The 23696-nt window shown below is 46.9% G+C and overlaps 2 gene segments (V, D, J or C); one reads left to right on the top strand and one right to left on the bottom strand.

Annotated features, from left to right (window-relative positions):
* Window positions 1-450: 450 nt before the first annotated feature.
* Window positions 451-7236, top strand: LOC131400335 (T-cell receptor beta chain C region-like). The segment is given in 7 exon segments: window positions 451-459; window positions 1641-1788; window positions 2015-2251; window positions 5604-5990; window positions 6432-6449; window positions 6603-6709; window positions 7006-7236. Coding segments are annotated over 7 exon segments (927 nt in total).
* A 9515-nt stretch (window positions 7237-16751) lies between these two features.
* On the bottom strand, window positions 16752-18357 carry LOC131398380 (T cell receptor beta variable 30-like). The segment is given in 2 exon segments: window positions 16752-17824; window positions 18179-18357. Coding segments are annotated over 2 exon segments (357 nt in total).
* Window positions 18358-23696: the final 5339 nt, after the last annotated feature.

Genomic DNA, 23696 nt, shown 5'->3' on the forward strand with positions numbered 1-23696 from the left:
GAGCTTAGACTTGGTTCAGGAAGCACTGGGGAATTATAGAGGTTTCCGGGCTGTTTGTCCTCATGCTGTAAGTTGCCATCACCTGCTCTATGGATTCCACCCCTCGCTCCTCCCACCCCACCTCACTATAAATGCCAGTCTGTGCAGGTGGGTACAGAGAGTCCCAGAGGGGAGACCTGATGACATAGGAGATCTCCTCAGAGCGGTGTATGTTCCAGGGTGGGGCCTCTCTGCCCACCCCCCCACCACCACTAGCACCATGACCTTCCCCAAGCCCCTCTCCACTTCAAAGGCACTCTGAGTTTGTCTTTTCCCAGCCCCACTCAACCAGACCAACCTCTGCCACCTGCGCTTCCTGCCTCGGCCCAGTGGTTGTGGGAGGGGGACCAGAGAGGAGGAAACATTTTTGAATCATGATGTAACATTGTGGGGACTGGGGGGGGGAGCACGATGATTCAGGTAAAGGAGGTGCTTTTACAAAAAGCCCTGCCTCAGAAAATACCTACTCCCAGCCCAGGGAACGCAGCTCCTGGATGGGGAAAGTAGCTGGAGAGGTCTGTGGAGCTGGTCCCTGACGTGGTCTTGCAAGGACTTGGACTCAGTGAACACCTTTGCACCTCCCTGCTCCAGTCTCAGCTTCCCAGGAATATGAAGGACCAAGGCATCAAAGTGGGATCATCATTCAGTGCTTCTCATAAAATCTGCCCTTTGACAAAGTACTTGCACATGTGTTATTCATTAAGAACTCACAACAACTCTGTGGGAAAGATAATACCCTATTTTTCAGGTGACAAAACTAAAGCCAGAGAGATGAGAGGTTATAAGTAGTATGAGGCAGGGTCTAGCCTGGAACACTTCCCAAGTCCAGTCCAACCACCACCACCAATACCCCTACAGATTTCAAGTCCACTGGATTGTCCCCAAGCCAAGTTGATTCTTCTCTGCAAATTGGGGGTGGTATTATACAATGCCCAGATTACCATGTCCAGCTAATTCTGGAAGTGGGAAGAGAGAAGCCACAAAGGAGAAGGAGTGTGCGTCCTCAGTCTATGCCAAGAGAGTTGGGGAAGTGGGAGGAATTCTTGGCAGCCCCTTCCCACTGTGCCTACAATGAGCAGCACTTCGGGCCAGGGACCCGGCTCACGGTGCTAGGTAAGACTGGCTCCTCCAGGTGGGAGGGAGGGTGGGCTGCTCAGCCTGGACGACCCCCTGAACCCTGGTCCTCGGGAAGCGGGCGCTGGACCCTCCTGGGCCCCTAAGTCGGAGAAGGCGCGGTTTGCTCCTGGGTCCCCAGGGCTGTGCAAACACCGGGCAGCTGTTCTTTGGGGACGGTTCCAAGCTGACCGTGCTAGGTAAGGAGGGCAGCAGGGAGTCCGAGGGCGTCCGTGGGGCGGGATGGAGAGGGGTGGGCAGCTGCCCAGCTCCATTTGGGGCAGTACTCAGAGGCGGGGCTCGGCGCCTGGACCGGGGACTCCGGGTTCTGGGTGCTGGGTGCGCGATGGAGCGCTCCGGGTTGGCGGGGACCTGGGCTGAGTCCAGGGCAGGAGGAGAGGGCAGCTCCGGGTTTTTGTCCTGGGGCTCGGGGCTGTGAGCACAGATACTCAGTATTTCGGCGGGGGGCACCAGGCTGACCGTGCTAGGTAAGCGGGGCTCCCGGGGAGCGGGGAGTAGCAGTGGGGGCGCTCCGGGACGCCAGGGGGGTAGCGGGGTCCCTTTTTGTGCTGCGCTCGGGGGCTGTGAGCCAAAACCCTCAGTACTTCGGCCCAGGTACCCGGCTGTCGGTGCTAGGTAAGCGAGGACGCCAAGAAGGGACGCGCGACAGGTTTTTGTGCGGGGCTCGGGGGCTGTGAACTCACAGACGCAGTACTTTGGACCCGGGACGCGGCTGCTGGTGCTGGGTGAGCGCGGCGGCGCGGCGGGGCTGGAGCGGGCGGGTGGCGGGCCAGGTTTTTGGGAGGAGCCCCAGGGCTGTGCTTTCCAGCGCTGTCCTGACTTTTGGGGCCGGCAGCCGGCTGACCGTTTTGGGTGAGCAGCCGCGGGACCAGCAGTCCCGGAGGCGGGGTCAGCAGGGAAGGCGGCGGGACCCAGGGCTGTTCCCAGTCTCGGCACTTGGTCGCCTCCCGTTCGCTGGAACCGGGCTGGGACCCGGGGGCTGGAGGCGGCTGGGGCGCAGCGGGGTTTGCGTGTGGGGCTGGGTCTCTGTGCTCCTACGAGCAGTACTTCGGCCCCGGCACCAAGCTCACGGTCATAGGTAAGATTTGGACGGCTTTCCGCCTTCCAGCCCCAGCCCCTGGGTCCCCGGAGAAGGGTGGGGTGGGCTGGAGCTGGGGGGCGCGAGGTGTCCATCTGTGGGGCCAGCTCTGCAAGTGGGGGCAGAGGGGATGAGGTACTCACAGTCGGGGAACACCGGCGGAGGGCGAGGGAGGTTTTGGTCCCTTTTTTTCCTGAAGTATTTAGGGACTGGGTGAGCGATGGAGAAGGAGAGGATTTAGTAGGACACTGAGAGCTGCCAGATTGGACAAAAAGCCTGAGAAGGAAAAACCTGGGCCGGGAGAAGTGTAGGCGAGGGTGTAGCTGCTACATGGCGGGGAAAGGAGAGCAGCAGGAAAAAGCGGCAAGGAGCACGGGCGGCGGGCGCCCAGCTGAGCCAGCGGGCTCCCGGAAGGTGTAGACGGAGGGAGCGTTGAGCAGAGGAGACAAAAGATGACAAACTAGAGTGGACTAGAGACGCCAGAAAGACGGACAGATAAACGTGTCAGTGAGAAAAGGAATCAAAACACGCCTGGGTTTGTTGATTTACTGTTTACAATGTGTGGATTTAAAATTGGATTTAAAACTCCTGCCTCACTCTTCCTAAACCTCAGACCCCTGAGGGCCAGGGCTGTGTGTACAGCATTCGTTCCTGCAGTGGGCTGGATGGGGACCTCAGCCACTGGGGTGCACTCACCCCCAATGTACCCCCTCCACCCAGCCTGAAATCTGTCCTCACACTCAGTATTCTAGGTTAAACAGCCTAGATGGTGCAGGAAGTTCCTGTGTCACAAACACATATTAAAATGCAGATATTTTGCTGTGAGGTGAGGAAAATTCCCAGGAGGCTCTTAGAGCTGAAAAGGGACCTTAAATGTCACCTGGTGATGAGAACATGGAGGCCAGGGAAGGGAAGTAAGTCACAATACCAGTGTCTTAACTTGGATTATTTGATAACAACAAGCACTGTTTGTAGTTAGACTCATTAAACTGGAGCCAACCGGGCTCAGCTAACGTGTGCCCCCAGGAAACGCTGGGTTCCTGTGATCATCTTGGGGCGGGGGAAAGGCTGAGGCTTCAGGACCAGATAAACCTGGATCCCAATACCTGGCTCTCTAATGATGGGTGACCTTGAATAGGTGACTCTGTGTGGACCTCCCTACCATTAACAGTACCTTCCACTTAATATTGCTGTGAGGGTTACAAGAGAAGCAACATGTAGAGTATCTAGCAAATGGTGGATTGTTGTAATTCAATACTTCCCTCCCCCACCCATCCCCCAGGTGGGCACTGGGGAGGGAGGCGAAGGGGGAAGCCCAGTGCCAAGAGAGGGGCAGGGTTTGGCTTGTGGACAATGGAGGGCTGGGCATGTGTGAGAGGTAGGCTGGGAACAGGAAAGATGAGCTTCACAATTCTGCCTGAGGTGAGTCCAACCCACAAGCAAAGCCTAAGCAAACAGAAGCTCACTAGCACACACACTTACACTCACATAGGCAAGCCCCCCCATACCCCAAAGGGACTCGCAGACACGGAGGGGTAACTGACCCTGTCCTCATTGTGAGGCCGTATAGACAGTGGTTCAGGGTGTAATGAAGGTTTGGCTTCTGTTTGTCCTGCCCATTGCATCAATAAACACGGTGGGGAGCCTCACACATGGCTCAAAGGACATCTTTAATTTTTACAATAAGGACTGAGGGTGTGCTGTGAGGGGGTCAGAGGAGTGCATTCTGTGGTCCCCCTGGAGGGCTGGTAGGATCCCAGAGGCAGGGTCTTAGAGGCAGCGAGTGTAATAACCAGGCTGAGAGCAGAAAGACTGATGGAGCCAGCACTGCAGATATGAGTTAGGATATTACCATCTGGGGTCGGGTCAGCCAGGAAAGACCTAAGGATGTGGTAGAAATTAGCAAGGCAGGAGTTTCGGGTAGGGAAGCTGACGTGATGGGAGGCAGGACCAGCTCAAAATGAAAATGCAGGGGCTTTTGTTAAAAAGTGACTTAGAATTTCAAAAAGGTGACAGCAGCCATTAAACCAAGCACAGGCCCTTCTAAGTGTGGGGTCCCGTGTGACTGCACAGGTCACATACTCATGAAGCCAGCCCTGGAAGTTAGGTCACATCCACGGGAATGTGAAGCATCAGTTAGAAGAGCATTTTCTCCATCTTGCAAACTAAACCAGATTCTCATAAGGGTGCAATTTCTTAATTTTAACAGAATTGCTCAGAAACAACAACAACAAAAATCAATGGAAAGCAAAGAACAGGGTAAAGTGAATGGAGAGCAGGCCCAGAAGAAATGAAGCAGTTGGATGAGAAGGCTGCATGGGCTTTAATGGCAATGCCTTCCCTGAGGCTCCTAAGACTGCACAGAGGAGAGGCTTAGACAAAATAGTTATCAAGACAACTAGTAGCAAGAAGTTGCTCTGATGATCTGAGATACTTGTTTAGGAAGCTTGCTTGTAGGGAAAAGGATACCATTTGGAAGCAGAAGAGCAAAGAAGGTTGAAGAATCCCTGAATTTGAAATAAGGGGAGATTGCAATCTGTGTGAGCTGAGGAAACTCAGGGGGTACCTGGAGGCAGAGGAATGGCTAGGATGACCTCATGAACCAAAAAAAATTCAGAAACCTCACATTCTCACAAGCACACCATAATATAATAGGATGCCCTCACATAGGTGTGCAAAAAGATGTGATCTGTATATTGTCAACTGAAGCCCCAGCCGCAAAATGACCTCTTTTTCCCCAATTTCCCTTTACCCTCCAGCCCCTCAGATTCAGACACAAATAACTTAGCTGAGGACATGGGCTTTCTGAATCCTATGTCATTTAATCTCCAGACCTACTCTGGAAAGTCTGTGTGATTCTCCCTTCACAAACAGGAAAAATGATGGAGATATATTAAGAGATGGTCCTAAAGTCACCTTGGTGGCCAAAGTCATTCTCAGATTTGGATCTTGTTCCTCTGATTTCAATCCAGTGCTCCATTTCAATAACTAGTACATAATATGGTGAGAAGTAGACAGATAAGTTTTCATTGATGGAGAAGAAATCAAATAATGTCAACGAAGGGACATTACTCAGAATGTTAGGCAGTGTCATTCCTAATGCCACCGTGGGATGGAGAGACAGTAGACAGTGCCTGTCCATAGGGTGAATACAGAGGACAGGCAGGCAGAGGGAGAACAATCACAGAGGATGGGACGGTGACCCTGAAATGAACAGGACCTACTACTACATAATTTTGCTTCGTCATGACCCCTTTCCCGCCCTTCCTTCTCTCACACACACATGCAGAGCCCCTACCAAACCCAGACAGCTCTCAGACCAGCCCTGCTCCCAATCTCTCTTCCCTTCCAGAGGACCTGAAGGAGGTGTTCCCACCCAAGGTGACTGTGTTTGAACCATCGGAAGCAGAGATCAGCCGGACCGAGAAGGCCACGCTCGTGTGCCTGGCCACAGACTTCTACCCTGACCACGTGGAGCTGAGCTGGTGGGTGAACGGGAAGGAGGTCCAGACTGGGGTCAGCACAGACCCTCAGCCCTACAAGGAGCAGCCCACCCAGAAAAACTCCAACTACTCTCTGAGCAGCCGGCTGAGGGTCTCTGCTGCCTTCTGGCACAACCCCCGCAACCACTTCCGCTGCCAAGTCCAGTTCTTCGGGCTCACGGACGGGGACAACTGGACACTGACTAGGGCCAAACCCATCACCCAGAACATCAGTGCTGAGGCCTCGGGCAGAGCAGGTAAGTGGGGCCTGGGAGGGTTAGGCAAGGAGTGAATCAGACCAGAGAGAAAGGGAGAGATCCAGGTCAAAGACCAGAAGGACTAGATACACAAAAAAGGGGTGGGGGTGGGAAGACTAAAGCCCAGCATGAAGGAGAACAGGGCACCTCGGGCTAGTTCCTTCCCTAGATCCTCAGCCCAACATGGCTGTGCTCATGGGGCCCCTCACTACCGTCCTCCCATCCCTTCACTGGTCCTAGTTGCCTAAGAAGAGGCCCCTGACATTGGAGCAGCACGAGGAAGACAGCTCCAGGGCTGTCCGAGGAGGCTGACTGCATCGTCTGATTTCTATGTGTTTGTGACCTATGAGTCTATGACTTCAAAGGCTATGACTTAAGGCTCAGTCTCTTTAAGTAGTGGCCTTCCCTACTCATCCATTTTCTCCCCTTTCTTTCTTTCAGAGTGTGGCGTCAGCTCAGGTAAGAGACCCTCTTCTTTTTTATCTCCATTTCCTGTGGTCTGTGCTCCGGAACCAGAGAATGGGGAACCCATGGACCCTGGGGGAAGGGAATGGTAAGGGGCCAGAGATATCTGCTCACAGGTACCTACCTGGTCTCCCTTCCCACCAACAGTGTCCTATCAGCAAGGGGTCCTGTCTGCCACCATCCTCTATGAGATCCTGCTGGGGAAGGCCACCCTGTATGCTGTGCTGGTCAGTGCCCTCGTGCTGATGGCCAGGGTAAGGAGAAGGGCAGGGTGGGCAGGTTATTGGAGGGAGAGGGTGGAACATCATACAAGGGATATGTGGGGATCTCAGAGCCTGACCTCAGCCCTGATATGGCCTACCCTGTCAAAGAAAATACAATGGGACTGCCAGACTGGGGAGAAAGTACAGGGATCATTACAGAATGCAGCCTCGGAGGGTGGGGAGAATCAACCAGCCCTACCCAAATCAATCCCGAGAGTCAGGCTCCTCTGACCCACTCCTACTGTTCCACGGCTGCCAGGACTCTGACAGTGTCCTCTCTTCCTCAGGTCAAGAAAAAGGATTCCTGAGACCAGCTCTAAAAGTGCATTCTGGATCATTCTTAATCCTCACCCTAGAGTCTCCTTTACATGCTTCCAATCCCTGTTCCTAAGGAGCTATTCTCTCTCTACCTTTCATCTCCTTCCTACATGTCTGTCCCTTCTCTCTGCTTCCCTGCAGATTGAGCTCCTTAATGCTGAATCTGAAATAGACTAAATTAATAAAAATGTCATGCTGGATCTGGTTGTGTCTCAGGAGTGTCTATGGAGCTCTGCCCTTCAAAGACCTACCTTCTGATTTGGAGAAAGCACCACCCCTCAAGCATATGGAGTGACTGACCCTCCTCTCTGACCAATGTTGCTTCCTCCTGTTCATCCTGATGGAGGATAGACCCCGTGATCCATACCCAAGAATTTGGGGTCCCCAGTGTCTAGGGTTAGTCTAAAGGGCAAGGAGCTGGGTTCTGGAAAGCTGCATAAGGATGAGCACAGGCGAACCATAGCCCCCACCTCAGCTCGGGACAGAGGACAGGGCAGACCTGTGGGTTAGAATGCCTGGTCATTTCTCAATTCGAGATTCAAGTTTAATTTATTATGCATTTAGATGTTATCTGTATCTGTTCTTAACATCTCCATCTTATCTTGATTTGGGATTTCGACATAAGATTTAGTTCTGCTCTGCATATCTAGGTTAGAATCCTAAAGAAGGCACCGAGTTGAAACTATTGATATGTGAAGCCTAGAGATTCCACAGAGGTCCAGGGGAGAAATGGGAAGGAAGCAGGGTCCAGTAGGGGCTGAGGTGCTACACCAAGTAGCCCTTCCAACAGGCACCTTCACTAGGGATGGAGAGGAGGCCATCCCAAATGCAGCATTTTAAGTGCATCCACTTGGGCAGAGACAGTTATCTCACTAGGGTAAACTCCACACGCAGGTTGCATTCACTGCGGTAGAACACTGCACTAGGGGAGGGGAGGGATGCAATTAGAGGACAGAAGGCATAGACCAGTGAGAGAAACCATGTGCAAGGTACTTGAGACCTAATGTCAGGGGTGAGAAGGAAGTCTGAAAGCCAAGCAGGCAGGGGGAAGATGGAGCCCCTTATTGATAGCCTGCTCTGTTCCAGGCTTTGGGCTGCGCACTGGCACACATGTTGTCCCACTTAGTCCCCACAATGACCCTAGAAGCAGGTATTATTCTCCTTACTTTGTAGTTGAAGAAGCCACAGTTCATAGATCAAATGACTGGTAAGCTGTGAAACTGTGGCACATTATCCTGAAGATGGCAATTCAAGAAGCTTTTTCCAAGTAGTGGCCAGAATGGTGTGATTGTCATGAAATGAACCTGGAACAGCTGCTTCCAAACTCCAGTGGAGGACCCACAGTAGCAGACTGAAGAGACCTTGATTCCTGTGTGTATTTGTCTCCTAACACTGCCATAACAAAGAACCACAAACTTGATGGCTTAGACGATACAAATGTATTCTTTCACAGTTCGAGGCCAGAAGTCCAAGATCAAGGTGTGGGTAGGGCCACCCTCCCTTCAAAAGCTCTAGGGGAGAATCTTTTCTTGTTTCTTCCCATTTCTGGTGCTCCTGGCATTCCTTGGCTTGGAGCAGCATCTCTCCAACCTTATGCCTGTCTTCACATAGCCTTCTGCTCCTGTCTCTGCGTCTCTGAGGATTTTCCTCTCCTTTTTCTTATCAAGACATGAGTCATTGGAGTTAGGACACACCCTGAATTCAGAAAGATTTCATCCCAAGATCCTTAACATTTACATCTACAAAGAACTTATTTACGAATTCGGTCACATTCTGATATTCTATATGGGCATGAATTTTGAGGAGACATTATTCATCCAGTGGGACACAGAGTGTCCAGGAACCGGAGATGAGGGAGTTTTCTAGACCAGCTCACACAGCCAGGAAAGGACATGGCCCATCAGCTGTAGTTATGTCTAGACTTATCAAACTGCAGTAGAGTTTTTAAAGTATTTTTGTTTATTTTTTTATAATGGCTAAAAAACCCAAAACAAAGGAGACAGAGTTTAGGCCCTAGACCAGCACCCACAGAAGCAGTGCCTCCCGTTTTTTAGACATGGTATCTCATCACAAGGCTGGGATGGGGAGATGGGCAGCTGAAGGGAAAAGTAAATGTCTCAGAGAGAACAGGGCTTAGGCAGGCTAGAGGGTGTAGACTGGAACAGGATGTTGGAGGACATGGGTCTGTGCAAGCAGAGCTGTGAGGAGAGAGCTGAGCAGCTGTAGGACAAAGATCAAGGTGGAGGTGGTGAGAGGAGGGTTACCCTCATGGAAGAGAAATGAGGTCTGTGGGTTTGGTGACTGCAACCATGGGGATGCTGAAAGCAGAGGCATTAGCAGGTGGGAGGATGTGGGAAGACTGCTAGTCGGCACCTGGGGTTTGTCAAGGTGAGGAACGAAGGAACATCCTCTGGAGGATAAACGATTCGGTGCACTTCACCCTCTCACTCCAGGAGATATAATAGAGATGGAGAAGCTTACAAACTCCATTTGGTCCCCACCCAACACCCCGCTTGACCCAGGGAGGGCCCTTCTTCCCAAATCTTTATAGCCGTTTCCTTGTCTCTCTCAGATACCACCACCTCCAACATTCAACTCACAGGCACTTCTGCCCTTCCCTTTTCCTCTAGAATCTAAGTAGATTCTTCTGGACCAGTTCTGGGCATCCCATCCATTCTTCTTCAGGTGAAACTGAGCAAAAGCGGGTTAGATGGAGGGCAATCATATCATTTACTATACATATGGGGATAACATTGAGAGTGAAAGATGGGATGCTGGGATGAGAGGAGTAAACAAGGATGGTCCCGGCACACCAGGACACACGGTCACTCCAGTTAAAGGGGCCCTAAGGGAGTTTCTGGGTCCAGAGTTATTCTTGGAATGGGAATCACTGAAGCAATTCCTCATTGACCTGGGCCTATCGACCTAATCCAATCTCAAGGCTTATCTAAGCTTCATCCCAGTAAGGAAATCTGTGGGCAGAATGTAGTCCGGGGGGCAAACTCCACTAGTGACACCCAGTCAAGGGGCAAAGCATGCTTGCTGATTGAAGAGAACTTAGAAGCCAATCTCTCTAGAAGAATGTCCATAGGCCCTTGAGTTCTCACCATTCCACGGGGCAAGGCTGGACTCCCCGTGGGTAGCACTCCAGGAGAGGAGACTCAACCCTGTGCCCTTTAGAGATTTATTCTGAAACTAGGAGGGGAAAGGACGCATCCAACCAGTCATGGGAACATGACTGGTGGAAGAACAGGATTCCTGTGGGGAAGGACTGTTCAAGTCACTGCCACTTGCCCAGAAGAAGAATTCTCCTATCAGCCCAATATCCACTAGAGACCTTAAACCCTTCCTACTGCACAGCTCATGGTCAGGCTACATAAGGTTGGGCAGTGGGGCTTGTGGGGTAGAGGAGGTTGGGACCATCCAAGAGACAAAGACTTTTTCTCTCTTAAGTAAGTGATTAGGGAAGAGTAGTGGAGAGAAAAAAGAAAAAAGGATTTTTCAACAAGAGAGGTTGGGATAAGAGGAATGGATCCTGATGGATACTAACATCTTCATTTTCTGCCCTGAGCCATATCTCGATTTTTCTTCTTCCATAGTGACCCAGAGAGGGAGAGCCTGACTGACATCAGCCCCTAACAGTCTATGTGACACACAGCCCCAAATGTCCCATATGGAGGAGCTCCATGAGGTCGATCTGCTCAGGGAAAGATGTGGAAATGGAGGGTTGGTACTTGAGACCTCTCTTGAAGCTATATGTGTCCAACAAAAACACACTCATATCTAGATGTATTCCATTTAGGGGTGTTAGGAGATGCTTATGGAAATCATAGGAACGATTCAAAACCCCAGGTCAGTTCTTAGCATCGCCACTGACCTATGGATGTATCCGTCACCTGCAACCCCACTGACCACTTCCTAAACTTTCATCACCAATTTCCCTTTTACCATGTCCACGGAAATGACCCTTTGCCCACATAAGAAGACCCACAGTAGAGAAGGCCACCAAGCCTGGGCAACAATTTTAATCACAGTTCATTCTTGTTACTTGTAGCAGACCCCCACAGTTTCCAGAAAGGTGATTTCTGGGCCTTGAGACCCCATGGAGTGAGACGTTACCCACTCCATCTGGACCCTGAACACAAAGCATTCCCTGCCTCAGTCTAGGTTTGAATATCCTCCCCTGACATCTTGGTCACTTTCTTTTCTTCAACTACATTTGTAGATCTGGAGTCCCCGGGTTCTTAAAACACCCTACCACTCTGCCTGTCCTTAGGATTTGTTGTGACAGTACGTGGTCATGCCCTGAATCACCTCCCTCCAAGAGACAACATATTCTCTGCTCACCAAACCCCTCTCCTACAGTCCTAACTACATGTCTTTCTCCTCCATCTTCATCCATTGTCTTTATGTCTATTGCACTTGGACTCCTAGAAGGACTCGTTGGACAAAATGGGGTCCCAGAGATGAGTGAATGGATCTATATGTCAGCAAAAAGACCCTGAAAATGAGCCCACAACTGTGACTATTTCCACAGAAGTTTCATCGGCCTGTATAACTTATCTCAGCTGTCTTCTGTGAGTATGAGAGATGGTCTTGACAAGAAGACCGCATTCCAGGGCTTCCTGTGGACCCAGCCCCCTACCACATCCTGACCAGACTTGCTGACATAAGGAAGTGGGTTTTAAAATAGTGACTTGATGGTGATCCTGGGCGTGACCCCTCCTGCCCAAGTTCTAGGCCACTCTGGCAATTACAATTCAGCCCTCTGCACCCTCGCTCCCACGGTGGGACTTGGTCTTGACTGGATCTTGGAATCATAGACACTCTGGGTGATAAAGAAGCGTAATATGCAGAGTCTTGAATTCCCCTCAGCTATGTTTGACCTGTCCTCGGACAGAGAATGCTCGACTTGTCTGGATAGGCCAATTCGTCACTGGACAGCTCTATAAAGAATTTTGTCCTATATAGGTATCCATAAATCTCATTGTAGTGCCCTTATGGGTCATAATTATACTCCTATGGCACTCCTAAAACAGCTAGCATGCCCACCTCCAGCCAAGAGTCCACAAATCTATGAGAAACAGAATAAGCAGCACCTTTAAAAGGCTGAGTTTGCAGAATGGAAAAAGCATGTGGTAGTTAGAGGAGAACATATGATAACAAAGAGTAGAGGCTTTAAAGCCAAAGAGACCTAGGTTCAAGCCTTAGATCTTCCACTTATCAGCTGTGACCTTGGGCAAGCAACCACCTCTGAGGCTCAGCTTTCCTTCCTATAAATGGGCTCAATCACAACCCCGACTTCATAAGGCGGTTTCATCTTATTTAATTCACACAACACTAGCCTAAAGATTTTTTTTCAGGCTAGACATCTCCAGTTCTCTCAATTTTTGTCTCATATGGCACAGTGCTGTGCACTTCCTACTCTCCACAGCCAAGCCACTGGCTTCTAAAACTTTTACATTTGTTTTTACTCTTCGACCTTTCCAGAGTGTGGGGTTCAGAAAGGGACACAGCACCAGTGGGTTTTGGCCTACACAGGGGAAGGAGGGAGCTTTAGCTCCTCATTCTCAATATTTTCTGTGTTGATTCCATTGGGGCAACTTCTCACCGTCTGTCCCCACATCACCCCACTGACTCACAGAGCTCACTTTTGACTCAGATCCTGGCTCTTTTTCACACACACAGCCTGTGAGCCACCATCCCCTGCCTGGGTTCAGACAGCTGGTTTTCTCTCTTTTTGTTGGTGAAGGGGGCAGGGAGTGCTTGTTTAATTTTATCATATTTCTTCAGCTCATGTCTCAAACTTATCTAGTTTCTGCAGGATTCTAATTCTGTGCCTCATCATATTTACCCCTCCATCCTCACACCACCTCAGATATGATCTTTTGCCATGTTTATTCTTATACAAGTGGTTCATAAAATTCAGAGCAAGATCACAGCTCAACCTAAAGCCCACGTTCCCCTAAGCTTGGTCTGAGATCCAGGAGCTGCTAAAACACAGAGAATTAGCTTCTGGTCCTCCTCTGCCTGCAGCTACACTGCCCTGGACAACTCGTTCTTCTTCTCTGGGCTTCTATATCCTCCTCTGTGAAGTAAAGAGGTTGGGTAAAGTGATGTCTAAGGAATCTTCAAGCTCTGTTCTTTAGATTCAGTGATTCAAAGTCTGCAGGCCTCAAATCACCAGGAGGAAGGTAACTTGGGGAATCTAAGCTCTTCCCAGAAGCAAATCATTCACATCTGTGACATAGCCTCAGAGGGTGGTGATGGTGTACCGGGGACGATGGTGACCCTGGAATCTCACAGTTAACAAGAGGCACCTGGAGCCCTGACACCTGTTCCCTGGTCCTCCTCCAGGAAAGATGTCCAGAGCCATGAATGAGGAGAAGAAAATAGTGTTTAAAGGAGAGTGGCCTTGAATTAAAGGCCAGGAAGTGAAGAGATGCAGGTTGGGGTCTTTTAGGAGACAGCTGGGGAAGGGATGAGGGTGTCTGAACCCAGTGCTGGCTGCTGGGCTGTTTATCTCTGAGTAACATCAGCACAAGTAACAACAGCCACCCACCTGTCCCTAGCACCAGCTCAGGGACTCACAACAGGATGTGGTTTGACATTTACCAGGTCCTGCATCTGGGGTGCCTGTGAAAGTCCCTCCCATGCCCATCTTCTGAGCACCTCAAGAACCACGCTCACCACATCCTGCTCCCACCCCTTTGCATGCTGTTTTTTCTACCTGGGCCTCCAGTGAGCACCCTGGAGGTGGAAATAGCACTACAGAGGGGAGAAGGGGTTCTCTAGAGGGGATCTGGGCACTGCAACTCCACGTGCAGACCATCTCACCCGCCCAACATAACTCTACACCTGCTGGAGGTTATGCCCAAGATCAGAGGCTGCACGGGCTCCTTGGAGACAGTGAAGAACGAAAAACAGCGGCAATAACTGCTCTGACTCAATTGGGGTCCCTTCTGGCACCACAACACTCAGGCAACTCCCTCCTCCCACCTCCTTCCACCCCCTCCCACTTCCCTCCACTCATCTAATGAGAGGCACTAATGAGTCACAGGAAAGGGAGCCCCAGATAATCAACAGACTGAAAAATGGACAGTCCCTGGATATGGGAGCTGGCGTGTGTGTGCCATACTGACGGGGTTTCGCTAAGTGTCATCGCCTGCTGCTAAGGCCAGTGAGGTCTGTGGGATGGACATTTTCTGTCCCATCTGGGTAAGGGGAGGGGGGAACATAATGCAGGAGAGAATGGAAAAGCAAGGAGACAGAACACCCCAAAGGAGGGAGCAGGAAATAAGAAAATGGAGATCAGGTCACGCCTGCTTTACAGGAGCTCAAAGGGCGGCAGCACACTCACCCAGAGCACGTAATCCCAGTCAAGCTATGAAGAAGCCCAATTTTTGTGTCATCAGCTTCCCAACCCTGGGCATTCCCCCATCTTCTTCAAGCTATCTGCAGGCCCCAAGGTCTCTCCCTATAAATCCCATGAGTGTCTGAGATCCAGGCGAGACACTCAGGGGAGTTCCTCTAGCCACCAGCACATGGTCCTGGACCTTGCATGTTCCAGTAGCCAGGGAATGACATGTATGAGAATAGTAGGCATACTTACAAAGTCAGAACCAAGAATGGGGTCCTGGAAGCTCTCTAGAAAAGAGACAGCCTCATCTACCCGAAGGGGCAGGTGAGATTGGTGAATTCCTGGCAAGAGATAGCATATCTGAGCAGCATCTGCCATTCTGAGCCGGTTTCCTTTGTCTCCTGAAATTATGATGATTGTAGATTTTTGAGTCCTAGACACTATGGAAACAGTTATGAGACTAGGATTCTTATTCACGAATAGGGCAGATAACATGGAGGATATTAACTTGTTTTGATGAATTTAGATGGTTTTCAAGCCACTCCTTACCTATCAATGTCTCCTGTCTCTATCGCCCTGTGCAACCATCAGGACTGTTTACTCACTGCTTTTCTGGAACTTGCAACATTCACTGAGACCTCCACATTTCTACTGAAACTGACTGCCCTGCTGAGGATATCATTTTACTTACCTAAATACTAGCCTCCCAAAAAACTAAATCTTGCTAAAATTCTATCTCCTTCGTGAAGTTTTCCAGAACTTTTCTGAATTCTCTACAAGAATGAAAAGTCTGTTTTAACTCTCCTACCATCTCCACTTGAACAATAGTGATTACTGGAACACCTCTCTGTTAAGAAGGATTCTGAGGCTGCATAAAACCCCAAAGGAAAAGACCAATGATCAATAATTGAATGGGCAAAACATAGGATGCTCATTTCATGGGTTTGCCATCCAAGCATATTTAGCATTTTAAAATATTTACTACATAGTTTAAAATCTAATTTTTTAAAAAATAAGTCTTTCTTTTGGGTAAGTTGTAATCAAAATATCTTATAAACTTAAAGAGAGGAAAATAATATCCATCTGTTGAAAATTAGATCCCGTAATAGGTTTATATGTTTATAACATAAACACCATTTCACGTAATACACTTAACAATCTAATAAGAGAAGTTTGACAGGTGAGGAAAATGAGACCTAGAGAGATTAGACAATTCGCCCAAGGTCATAACAATCAGCAAATTTAGACTCAAAAACCAAGTGCCTTAAAAATACAGAGACAGTAAAAAGATCAGTGGTCTTGCAGCATTTCCAGGCAAAGAGGAGAGGGATGAAGAGGTGAAGCACAGGGGAATTATAGGCAGTGAAACTACTCTGCATGACACTATGCATGACTCAAATATGTTGAATACGTGGCATATTTTTCCAAAATCATAGAAATGTACAACAGAGTAAATCTTAATGTAAGCCATAGACTTTAGTTAATAATAATATACCAATACTGGTTCATTAATAGTAACAAACATACCACACCAATGTAAGATGTTAATAATAGGGGAGATGGGGAGAGGAAAGGGACATTTATGAGAACTTTCTCTATTATCCACTCAATTTTTATGTTAATCTCAAACTGTTCTAAATACCAAAGTCTATTAACTAAAAATAATCTGACAGCACTGTTTCAGGGAGGGATCTATTTCCACTAATGTTCAATAATCAGCTAATATCCAAACATTAACTTGAGATATTGTTTCCTATTAAATGTGAACCAAACTTGAGTTGTAAATGCATTTTTACTTCTATGGTAGTAGCACCGCCGATTGACTTAGTAAACTAAAATTTTCACAAATGGAAAAAATAGTGAACCAAGTGCCTTCGTTAAACCATGCTGTGACCATGCCCAGCACCATTTTGAATGTATTTCATTTTTCCTTTTAATCTCTGTGATGGCTCAGAGTGCCCAGCATGTAAGAGCTATTTAATACATAGTTGATCCTTAAGGTACAATAAGGATCCGTGGGCATTATTAAATACTGTCTTGATCACTTTGTGTCTCTGTCTCAGATTTTCCTCTCTAGATTAAATGATACTGAAAATAAATATATCTGAATTGTCCTAGATGAAGTGATGCCAGGAACAGAGTATTTTAAGACTTCTTGTGCCCCCTTGTGGAGCAGAAGGGCCTTTAGAAAAGAAAACCCTTTTAGAGTAAGGAGGAGGAGGGAGGGGGGAATGCAGGAGGGATGAGGAAGGGAGCTCGGTTGCCAAGGTAACCATGGCATCTCTTCCCAGCCATCCCCATAAGACTTTTCCTCTCTTTCTTTCCCATTCAATTTCTCCCCCATAATTTCTCTGTTTTAGGGTTTTACCATTACACATGTGTGCCTTCTTCTTCACCCGGTCTTTTGTATCTCTTTGATCACCATCTGTTTCTCTGCTCTCTCTTTTGCTGCAAGGAAAGGGATGAGAGACAGTGGAACAGGAATTAAAAAAACCTAAAACTCAAAACAATAATCAAAATCCCTAAGTGCACACTTCTAGCCCACGCGAGAACAGTCTACTGAACACCATGCCCCTTCCCTGACTCAAAGCCTCATCCAAGCCTCCACAAGATGTCTAGTCTCCACAGAAATATCAAGGAAAGGAGACTCTCCAGGTGATGAGAATCAACCAGTTAAGCCACCTGAGTTGGCATCCTCACATTTGTCCATCAGTCCACCACCATACCACCTCCACTACAGGTGTATCCTACCTCGCTCACCCGCATATGCACAAACCTACTCCCCAGCATAGACAAACAGGAATTTGGAGAATAGAGTGTTAGGTAAGGTATAGCACACTTTGAGGGCTGGGGTATGATAGCCAAGGACTAGACATCCATATGTTGGGAACTTGACCAGAGGTACACAATTCACAGGTTCTGTACACATAAATCATTTTGTTCTCCCTAACAACTTAGTAAAGTTCTTTTGGAGAATCTGGCTTCATTCAGTTGCTCTCACATTGGCTGGCAGTCAGAAACCCAGTGACAAATATCCTCCATCCAGTCCCTGAGTGAGGGCTCCCAGAGAAGGTGGTGAGGACTCAGGAGAGGGTGGGGTTTTTGCACAGATGTCTACCCCACCCAGACCAGTGTGAGACTCCAGGCGCAGAGGTAGAAGCCAGAGTCATTAAGGAGGAGCTTCTTAGAAGTCAGGACAAACTGGTCATCCTGGGTCCTGGAGGCTGCGAAGTTCTGGAGTGCCTTTGGATCTATCTGGTTAATGCCAACGGAGTAGAAGAGTAGCTGGAGGGCACCCCCTGCAGCTTGCCGGTACCAGTATAGGGTGGGGGTAAATGTCCCCTTCACGGTGCACTCCAGGGAAAGTGGGCTGTCCACAAGCTGCATCTTGGTAGGTGGCCATTGATGGATGGTCTGAGTTCTGACACCTGTGGGAAGCGTAAAAGGCCATTTAGAGAGGAAGAACCCTAGCCCAGCTTGCCTTCCATCCTGTCAGAGGGGTGGATCAAGCCCTTCCATGGCTCAGGCATATGGGATCAATCACAAGGAGTAAATGTGGAGGGCCAAAGGTACAGAGGGTCACTGGGCAAGAGGGGACTAAGAGAGCAAACTCCTTCCCTGGGTACAGAGAAAACCAAGACTCAGTATACTGGCCACTAAGATAGAAGTCCCATATCTATTCCAGACTATTGGAGGAAGGCACTAAAGAAAGCCAAACCAACAGCTGAGGCTCTAGATTCATAGGGTTGGGGTGAGGATGAGGACTTCAGGGGAGGACCCACCCAAGAAAGTGCCCAGGAGAAGGGCAAGGAGACAGCAGAGCATAGTTCAAGCCAGCCTTCAGTTTAGTTAGTGTGGCTGACACTTCATCTGGGCCAGAGAGGTGGCCAGGCCCCTCCCTCTTGGAGACCTGCTGCCAAGAAGTAGAACAATCATTTCCCCTTAAGCTGGGGAGGAAATGAGGCTGGTCATTTCTTAAGTGTGTGATGAATCAACCCATCCTCCCTGGGAACCAGCTTTACCTGGCACTAGGCACTAGTTATCTTTATTGAAATCCTGCTGAAGTCCTGGTATGTAAATATATTTAATGACTCATTATTCATCTATAAACAAGAGATGACTCTCTGGCTCCACCAGGAGACCATCAAGAGTCTCTGTCACCGTCAGAGAAACTGTGATACTGGCAGAATGATGAAAAGAGATTTTAGTCTATCTGAAGCTGGAAACTAGCTATGGGACATGTCACCTGGGTAGCCAGAAAGGCAATGAAAGCAGATCAAGGCTCAAGAGATTTAGGTCTTCAGGGTATTCAAAGCAAAAAAGCTCAGCTCTGAGGGAAGGAAGCTGCTTTGACAGCCAACCAAGGGATCTGCATGCTCTTCATCCTGGCAGATAGGATCTGAAACCTGGACAGGCAGACTCAGCTCTCAAACTATCAAAGTTGGACTCTGTTCCATGTGCCTCTAATGGCTTCACTGGATCTAATTTATCCTCTAAATGCAACAGGAGGTAGAGGAAACATCATGGGACCTTGGAATCAAATAGATCTGGGTTCTAATCACAGCTCTGCTTCTTGCTGGTTTAGGAACCCTTGACAAACTCTGATCCTCAATTTTCTCATCTGTAAAATTAAAATACGGATTGTAATACTAACAAATGAGGTTTGTAGATGCCTTTGAAAGATGCCTTTTGCTTTATGCACTGAGTGTTGGCTGTTTTTTGGACTCCAGGGAAAGCCTGTGCCTGCAGCAAAGCGTGGAAGATTTACAATGGGATGGGGTGTAGGGTGAGGGCTGAGGAGACGACAGAGACACAAGAAGCATTCCCAAGCTGTTGATTCATAATAGCTAAGGATGGGAATCTGCTAGACAGCTGGTATAACCTCATTCTGTGGAAATGAGACACAGGACCCCCAGATGCCTGGAGGACAGCCAACGTGTCGCTTGGAACCTTCCCTTCTCTCTGCCTTTGCCATGCTCTGTCCTCTGAAGGATTCATTTTCAAAACTGTTATTCAACTGCAGTTGGATGTGGTAGAGGTTTAAGATGAGTACCTGGGAAAGGCAGTAGACATGGCCTAACAGGGAGAATGAGCCTGAAGTAAATCAGGCATTTGTGACACGTTCCCATTTCATCAGGGCCTACTGATGTAATATATTTGTTATTGTTGTTGATTCTGCAGTAACATAATTCAAAGTTAATGTTGGGGTTCTTGCTTCTAACAGAGTTTCAGCTGCAGCATAGTTTTTTTTGTTTGCATTTGAATGCACTATATTTGTGGGAGAGTGTTTTGTTTTTTTATCCTTTCCAACTTTAATCAATCCTCCTATAATATTTACTTAAATGATGATAAATCAAGTGGTAAGCATAGTGTGCATTCCATGAACATTTAGAACATATGATGAAAAATAGCAATAGCCAACTAAAGAAGCCAATGATGTTTTACAGTTATTCAATCACAGTTTTTATAAATCTTCTAATAGGACTCAATACATATCTATGCATGTCAGAATTGGAGGGAGTGAGCCCAAGAGGGATACGTGCCCACATGCACACACACAGACTCTTTTCTGTTTTTCTTTACCTTTCTGCCCTTCTTAGTCTTTGCTCCTGGAACTTTATTGAGTTAGTCTTGAGTGGGGATGTGGACAGAGGAGGGTAGACAGAGGGTGGCAGCAGATACAGGGAGAACGGAATTGTTCTTGCTCTTGGGACCATGTCATGCTTTCATTTGGCTGGCAGCCTTTCACACCAGCAAAGGCTGTGTGGGTCCTGCATAGCCCATGAGAGCTGATGTAACTCATCAGCTCCATTGGTTCAGTGTCATCACCAAGCACAAAGTCCAATGCAATCTTCTTCCCTAGAGATGGCACAGCAGATTGGAGGGTGAAGAGACATGTCAGTTAGATCAATGTAGCCAGCTGGCTCCTGACTCCCTGATCATTGTCACAACTCAGGAGCTTGGAGCTCCTTCCATATGCCTGATGCCTTAGAAAAATATCTCCTCATTCTCCATACCCATCTGCAATTTTGCTTATTCATTCCATTCATTCAAGTCATTCATATATTGAAATGTGGATGAGGATATGATCCCTCTACTCTGTGGCAGCAGATCTCCAAAAAGGAGGAGCCCAGCCTTATCTATGGCCCAGATGAGGACACGTCAGCCAGACAAGCTGAATTGAAGGATGGCTTGAACTATGCTGTGCTGTCTCCTTACCCTTCTCCAGGGCAATTTCTTAGATGGGTGCCCACCTCTCTAGCAAGCCTCCCCTCAAATTCTTTTCTTACTATGTTGAGTTTCTCTCTTCATACTAGATTCTTAATGAATCACCACTGAAAGCATAAAGCTTTACACATTAGAAGAATGGCAATAAATTTAACTCTTTTCTTTTTAATTTTAAAACTGAAATGTATCCCTAAACAACAGATTTGGAAGATACTTGCAGGGTCCATTTTTTCCTCTACAGAAGAGTTAAAAATTACCTAAGCTGATGTAAAGGGAGGAGAGTCAGCCAAGGAGATGTTTCTGAATTTCCCTGATCTCTGCCCTCTGTGTCCTACCCTCTGTCTGGCTACCTCCTGATCAGGGAAAGAGATGAGAGAGAATGTTCCAGATTTGATAAATAATATCAACCTACAGATCCAAGAAGGTTAGCAAAACCTAAGCAGGATAAGCCTAAAAGAGTTTGGTCAAGAAAGAGATTATTTCCAGTTACGATGCTCAGTGTAACTTTCACGTAAGAGACAGACTGTGAGGCGGCATAGAGTTTTAGGCTGAGCAAAATGAAATAGCAAAAAGCAAGAAAAGAGGAATGGAGTGAGCAAAGGTACAGAGGCAAAAAATGAAGAATAGTAGGAAGATTAGTTTAGGAGGAGTGGAAGATAATGCATGAAGATAAGTTACAGTAAAATTCTCTAAAGCTTAAATATCAATGTATGGGGGAAATTCTATGATAAAGTAACAGGGCTTGGATTTGCCCTCTAATCTGAAAGAACTAAAATGTACAAAATATATGAAACAGTGGTTTTTAGACATTGGCCAACAAGTGATACAAGACAACGATCCCCGAGAGGAAGTGAAACAAATGAGGTGGCCCTGTGATGGCCCCAGCAGTAGCCCTGAGAGATTTTTCAGGTAGGGAAATAGAGCATGGCTGTCTCTCTAAGTTGGGGACACTTGAGTTCAGAGTTCAAGGAGGCCAAAGTGGCTAAAATTCCAGGACAGAATACCAAGGAGAAGAAAGCTGCAACGAAAAAGAGCCCCAGAATCCACAGAGGGCTCTCAGTGATTCTTTGGCTGTTATGATAAGTACATGCATGTGAAGAAACTACCTTCAGGCAAAGAAGGACCACTAGAAATGAACAGGCAGAAGCATTCCAGAGCTCACAAAGGGCTTGGAATATATGGTGTTTCCACCAGTGGAGAGACCCCTTAACATACGGGGCATTGAGTAGAATTCTCAGAGGAGTATTGCCTCAGTAGTGGAGGCAAATTAGCTTTAGACTAAAGGCTGTTCTAGACACAAAGCTTCAAAGCAAGAGTTGGAAATATCAAATTATTTCCATAGAATTTAACTGTGTCACAAAAAAAGTCCAGAATTTTTTAAAGGGATACAAATACTCCAGCACCTACAAGCATAAAATTCAAATATCTGACATCCAATAAAAAAATCAGATATGAAAAGATACAGGAAAATGTGGACCATAAAGAGGAGAAAATTACTCAATAGAAACAGATCTAGAAATGATATAGATGATAGAATTAGTAGACAAGGGTATAAAAAGACCTGCTGTATATATTCCATATGCTCAACAGGGTGGAGGAGAGTGTACATATGTTAAGAAGAGACATGAAAGATATGAGGAAGACTGAAATAAAACTTCCACAGATGAAAAATACTATGAATGTGATGGAAAATACACTGGATGAAATTAGCAGCAGATGAGACATCTCAGACTGAATTTAAAGACAAAGCAATAGAAATCATCCAAGATGAAAACAGAAAGAAAAAGACTAAAAAAACAAATAGAGTATCAATGACTTGTAGGACATTAAACAGTCTAACATTGAGAGTTTTGTAAAACTGGACAAAAGAAATGAATAACTAACAGGGAAACACTTCTAAATTTGATGAAAACTAGGAAGGCACAGATCCAAGGAGCTCAGTGAACTCCAAGCACATGTAAAGGAAGAATATTTTAACAAGATACATTATCATCAGATTGTTTAAAGCAATGATACAGAAAAAATCTTTAAAGTAGCCAAAGAATAAAAGTCAAGCTATGCACAAATGAACAAAGTTAAGAATGACAGCAGTCTTCTCATCAGAAACAAGGCAGGCAGAGGCTGTGGAGAAATGTCTTTAAAGTATTGACAGGAAAATAAAAAACTGTCAACCTAGAATTCTATATCCATTGAAAATATCTTTCAAAAACTTTGCAAAAACTAAAATAATTCGTCACCAAGAGACACACACTCTAAGAAATGTTAAAGGATATCTTTCAGGCAAAATGAAAAAAAAAGTCCAGATGGAGTTGGTAAGCCAGCTATCTAGGGGGGATAAAAAAGGAAAACGAAAAGTGGATTTATAGCACTGACGAATTTCATGAATATAAATATTCCTACTATGGCCAAATTCAAGCTATCAACAGTTTAACAACTAGCTCACAAAATTTTTGAATATTTAGCAATTGGGTCTCAAGAGCTCCTACAAGCCAGCTACAGAATATTACTGATGGAATATCAATAGTAAATATGTGATAAATATAAAAACATGTTGTTTTATTTTTTTTAAATTTCTGTAAAAATAATCGCTCTTCTACCTCCAGCCACAATGAAGTAAGGACAAAATATATAAAACAATAGTTGTTCAACATTAGACATTGCACAAGGAAGGGCAGGAAAAATCAGCTGAGCTTTATAGTTGCCCAAGCTTGCTCCTTTAAGAGAATTTCCAGGCTGTGGCACACAGAGGGTAAACCTATGGGGAGACTAGCAGACTCTTTGGGTTGAAGACACAGAGCTGAGAGTCCAGGAAAAATAAGGCAAGTAGAGTTCATAAGACAGAGTATGGGAGAGGAGAGAGAGGCCCAAAGAGAATTTCAGAGACCTTCAGATCTTAATTTTTTTATTTTTTATTTTTTAATTTATATTTTTTTGGTGATGAAGATTGGTCCTGAGCTAATATCTTTGCTAATCTTTTTCTTTTTCTTTGAGAAAGATTTTCCCTGAGCTGACATTTATGCCAATCTTCTTCTATTTTTTTTTTTTTTTTTTTGTATGTGGAACACCACCACA

This window comes from Diceros bicornis, chromosome 3 (genome assembly GCF_020826845.1).
Source record: "Diceros bicornis minor isolate mBicDic1 chromosome 3, mDicBic1.mat.cur, whole genome shotgun sequence".
Taxonomy (NCBI): Eukaryota; Metazoa; Chordata; class Mammalia; order Perissodactyla; family Rhinocerotidae; genus Diceros; species Diceros bicornis.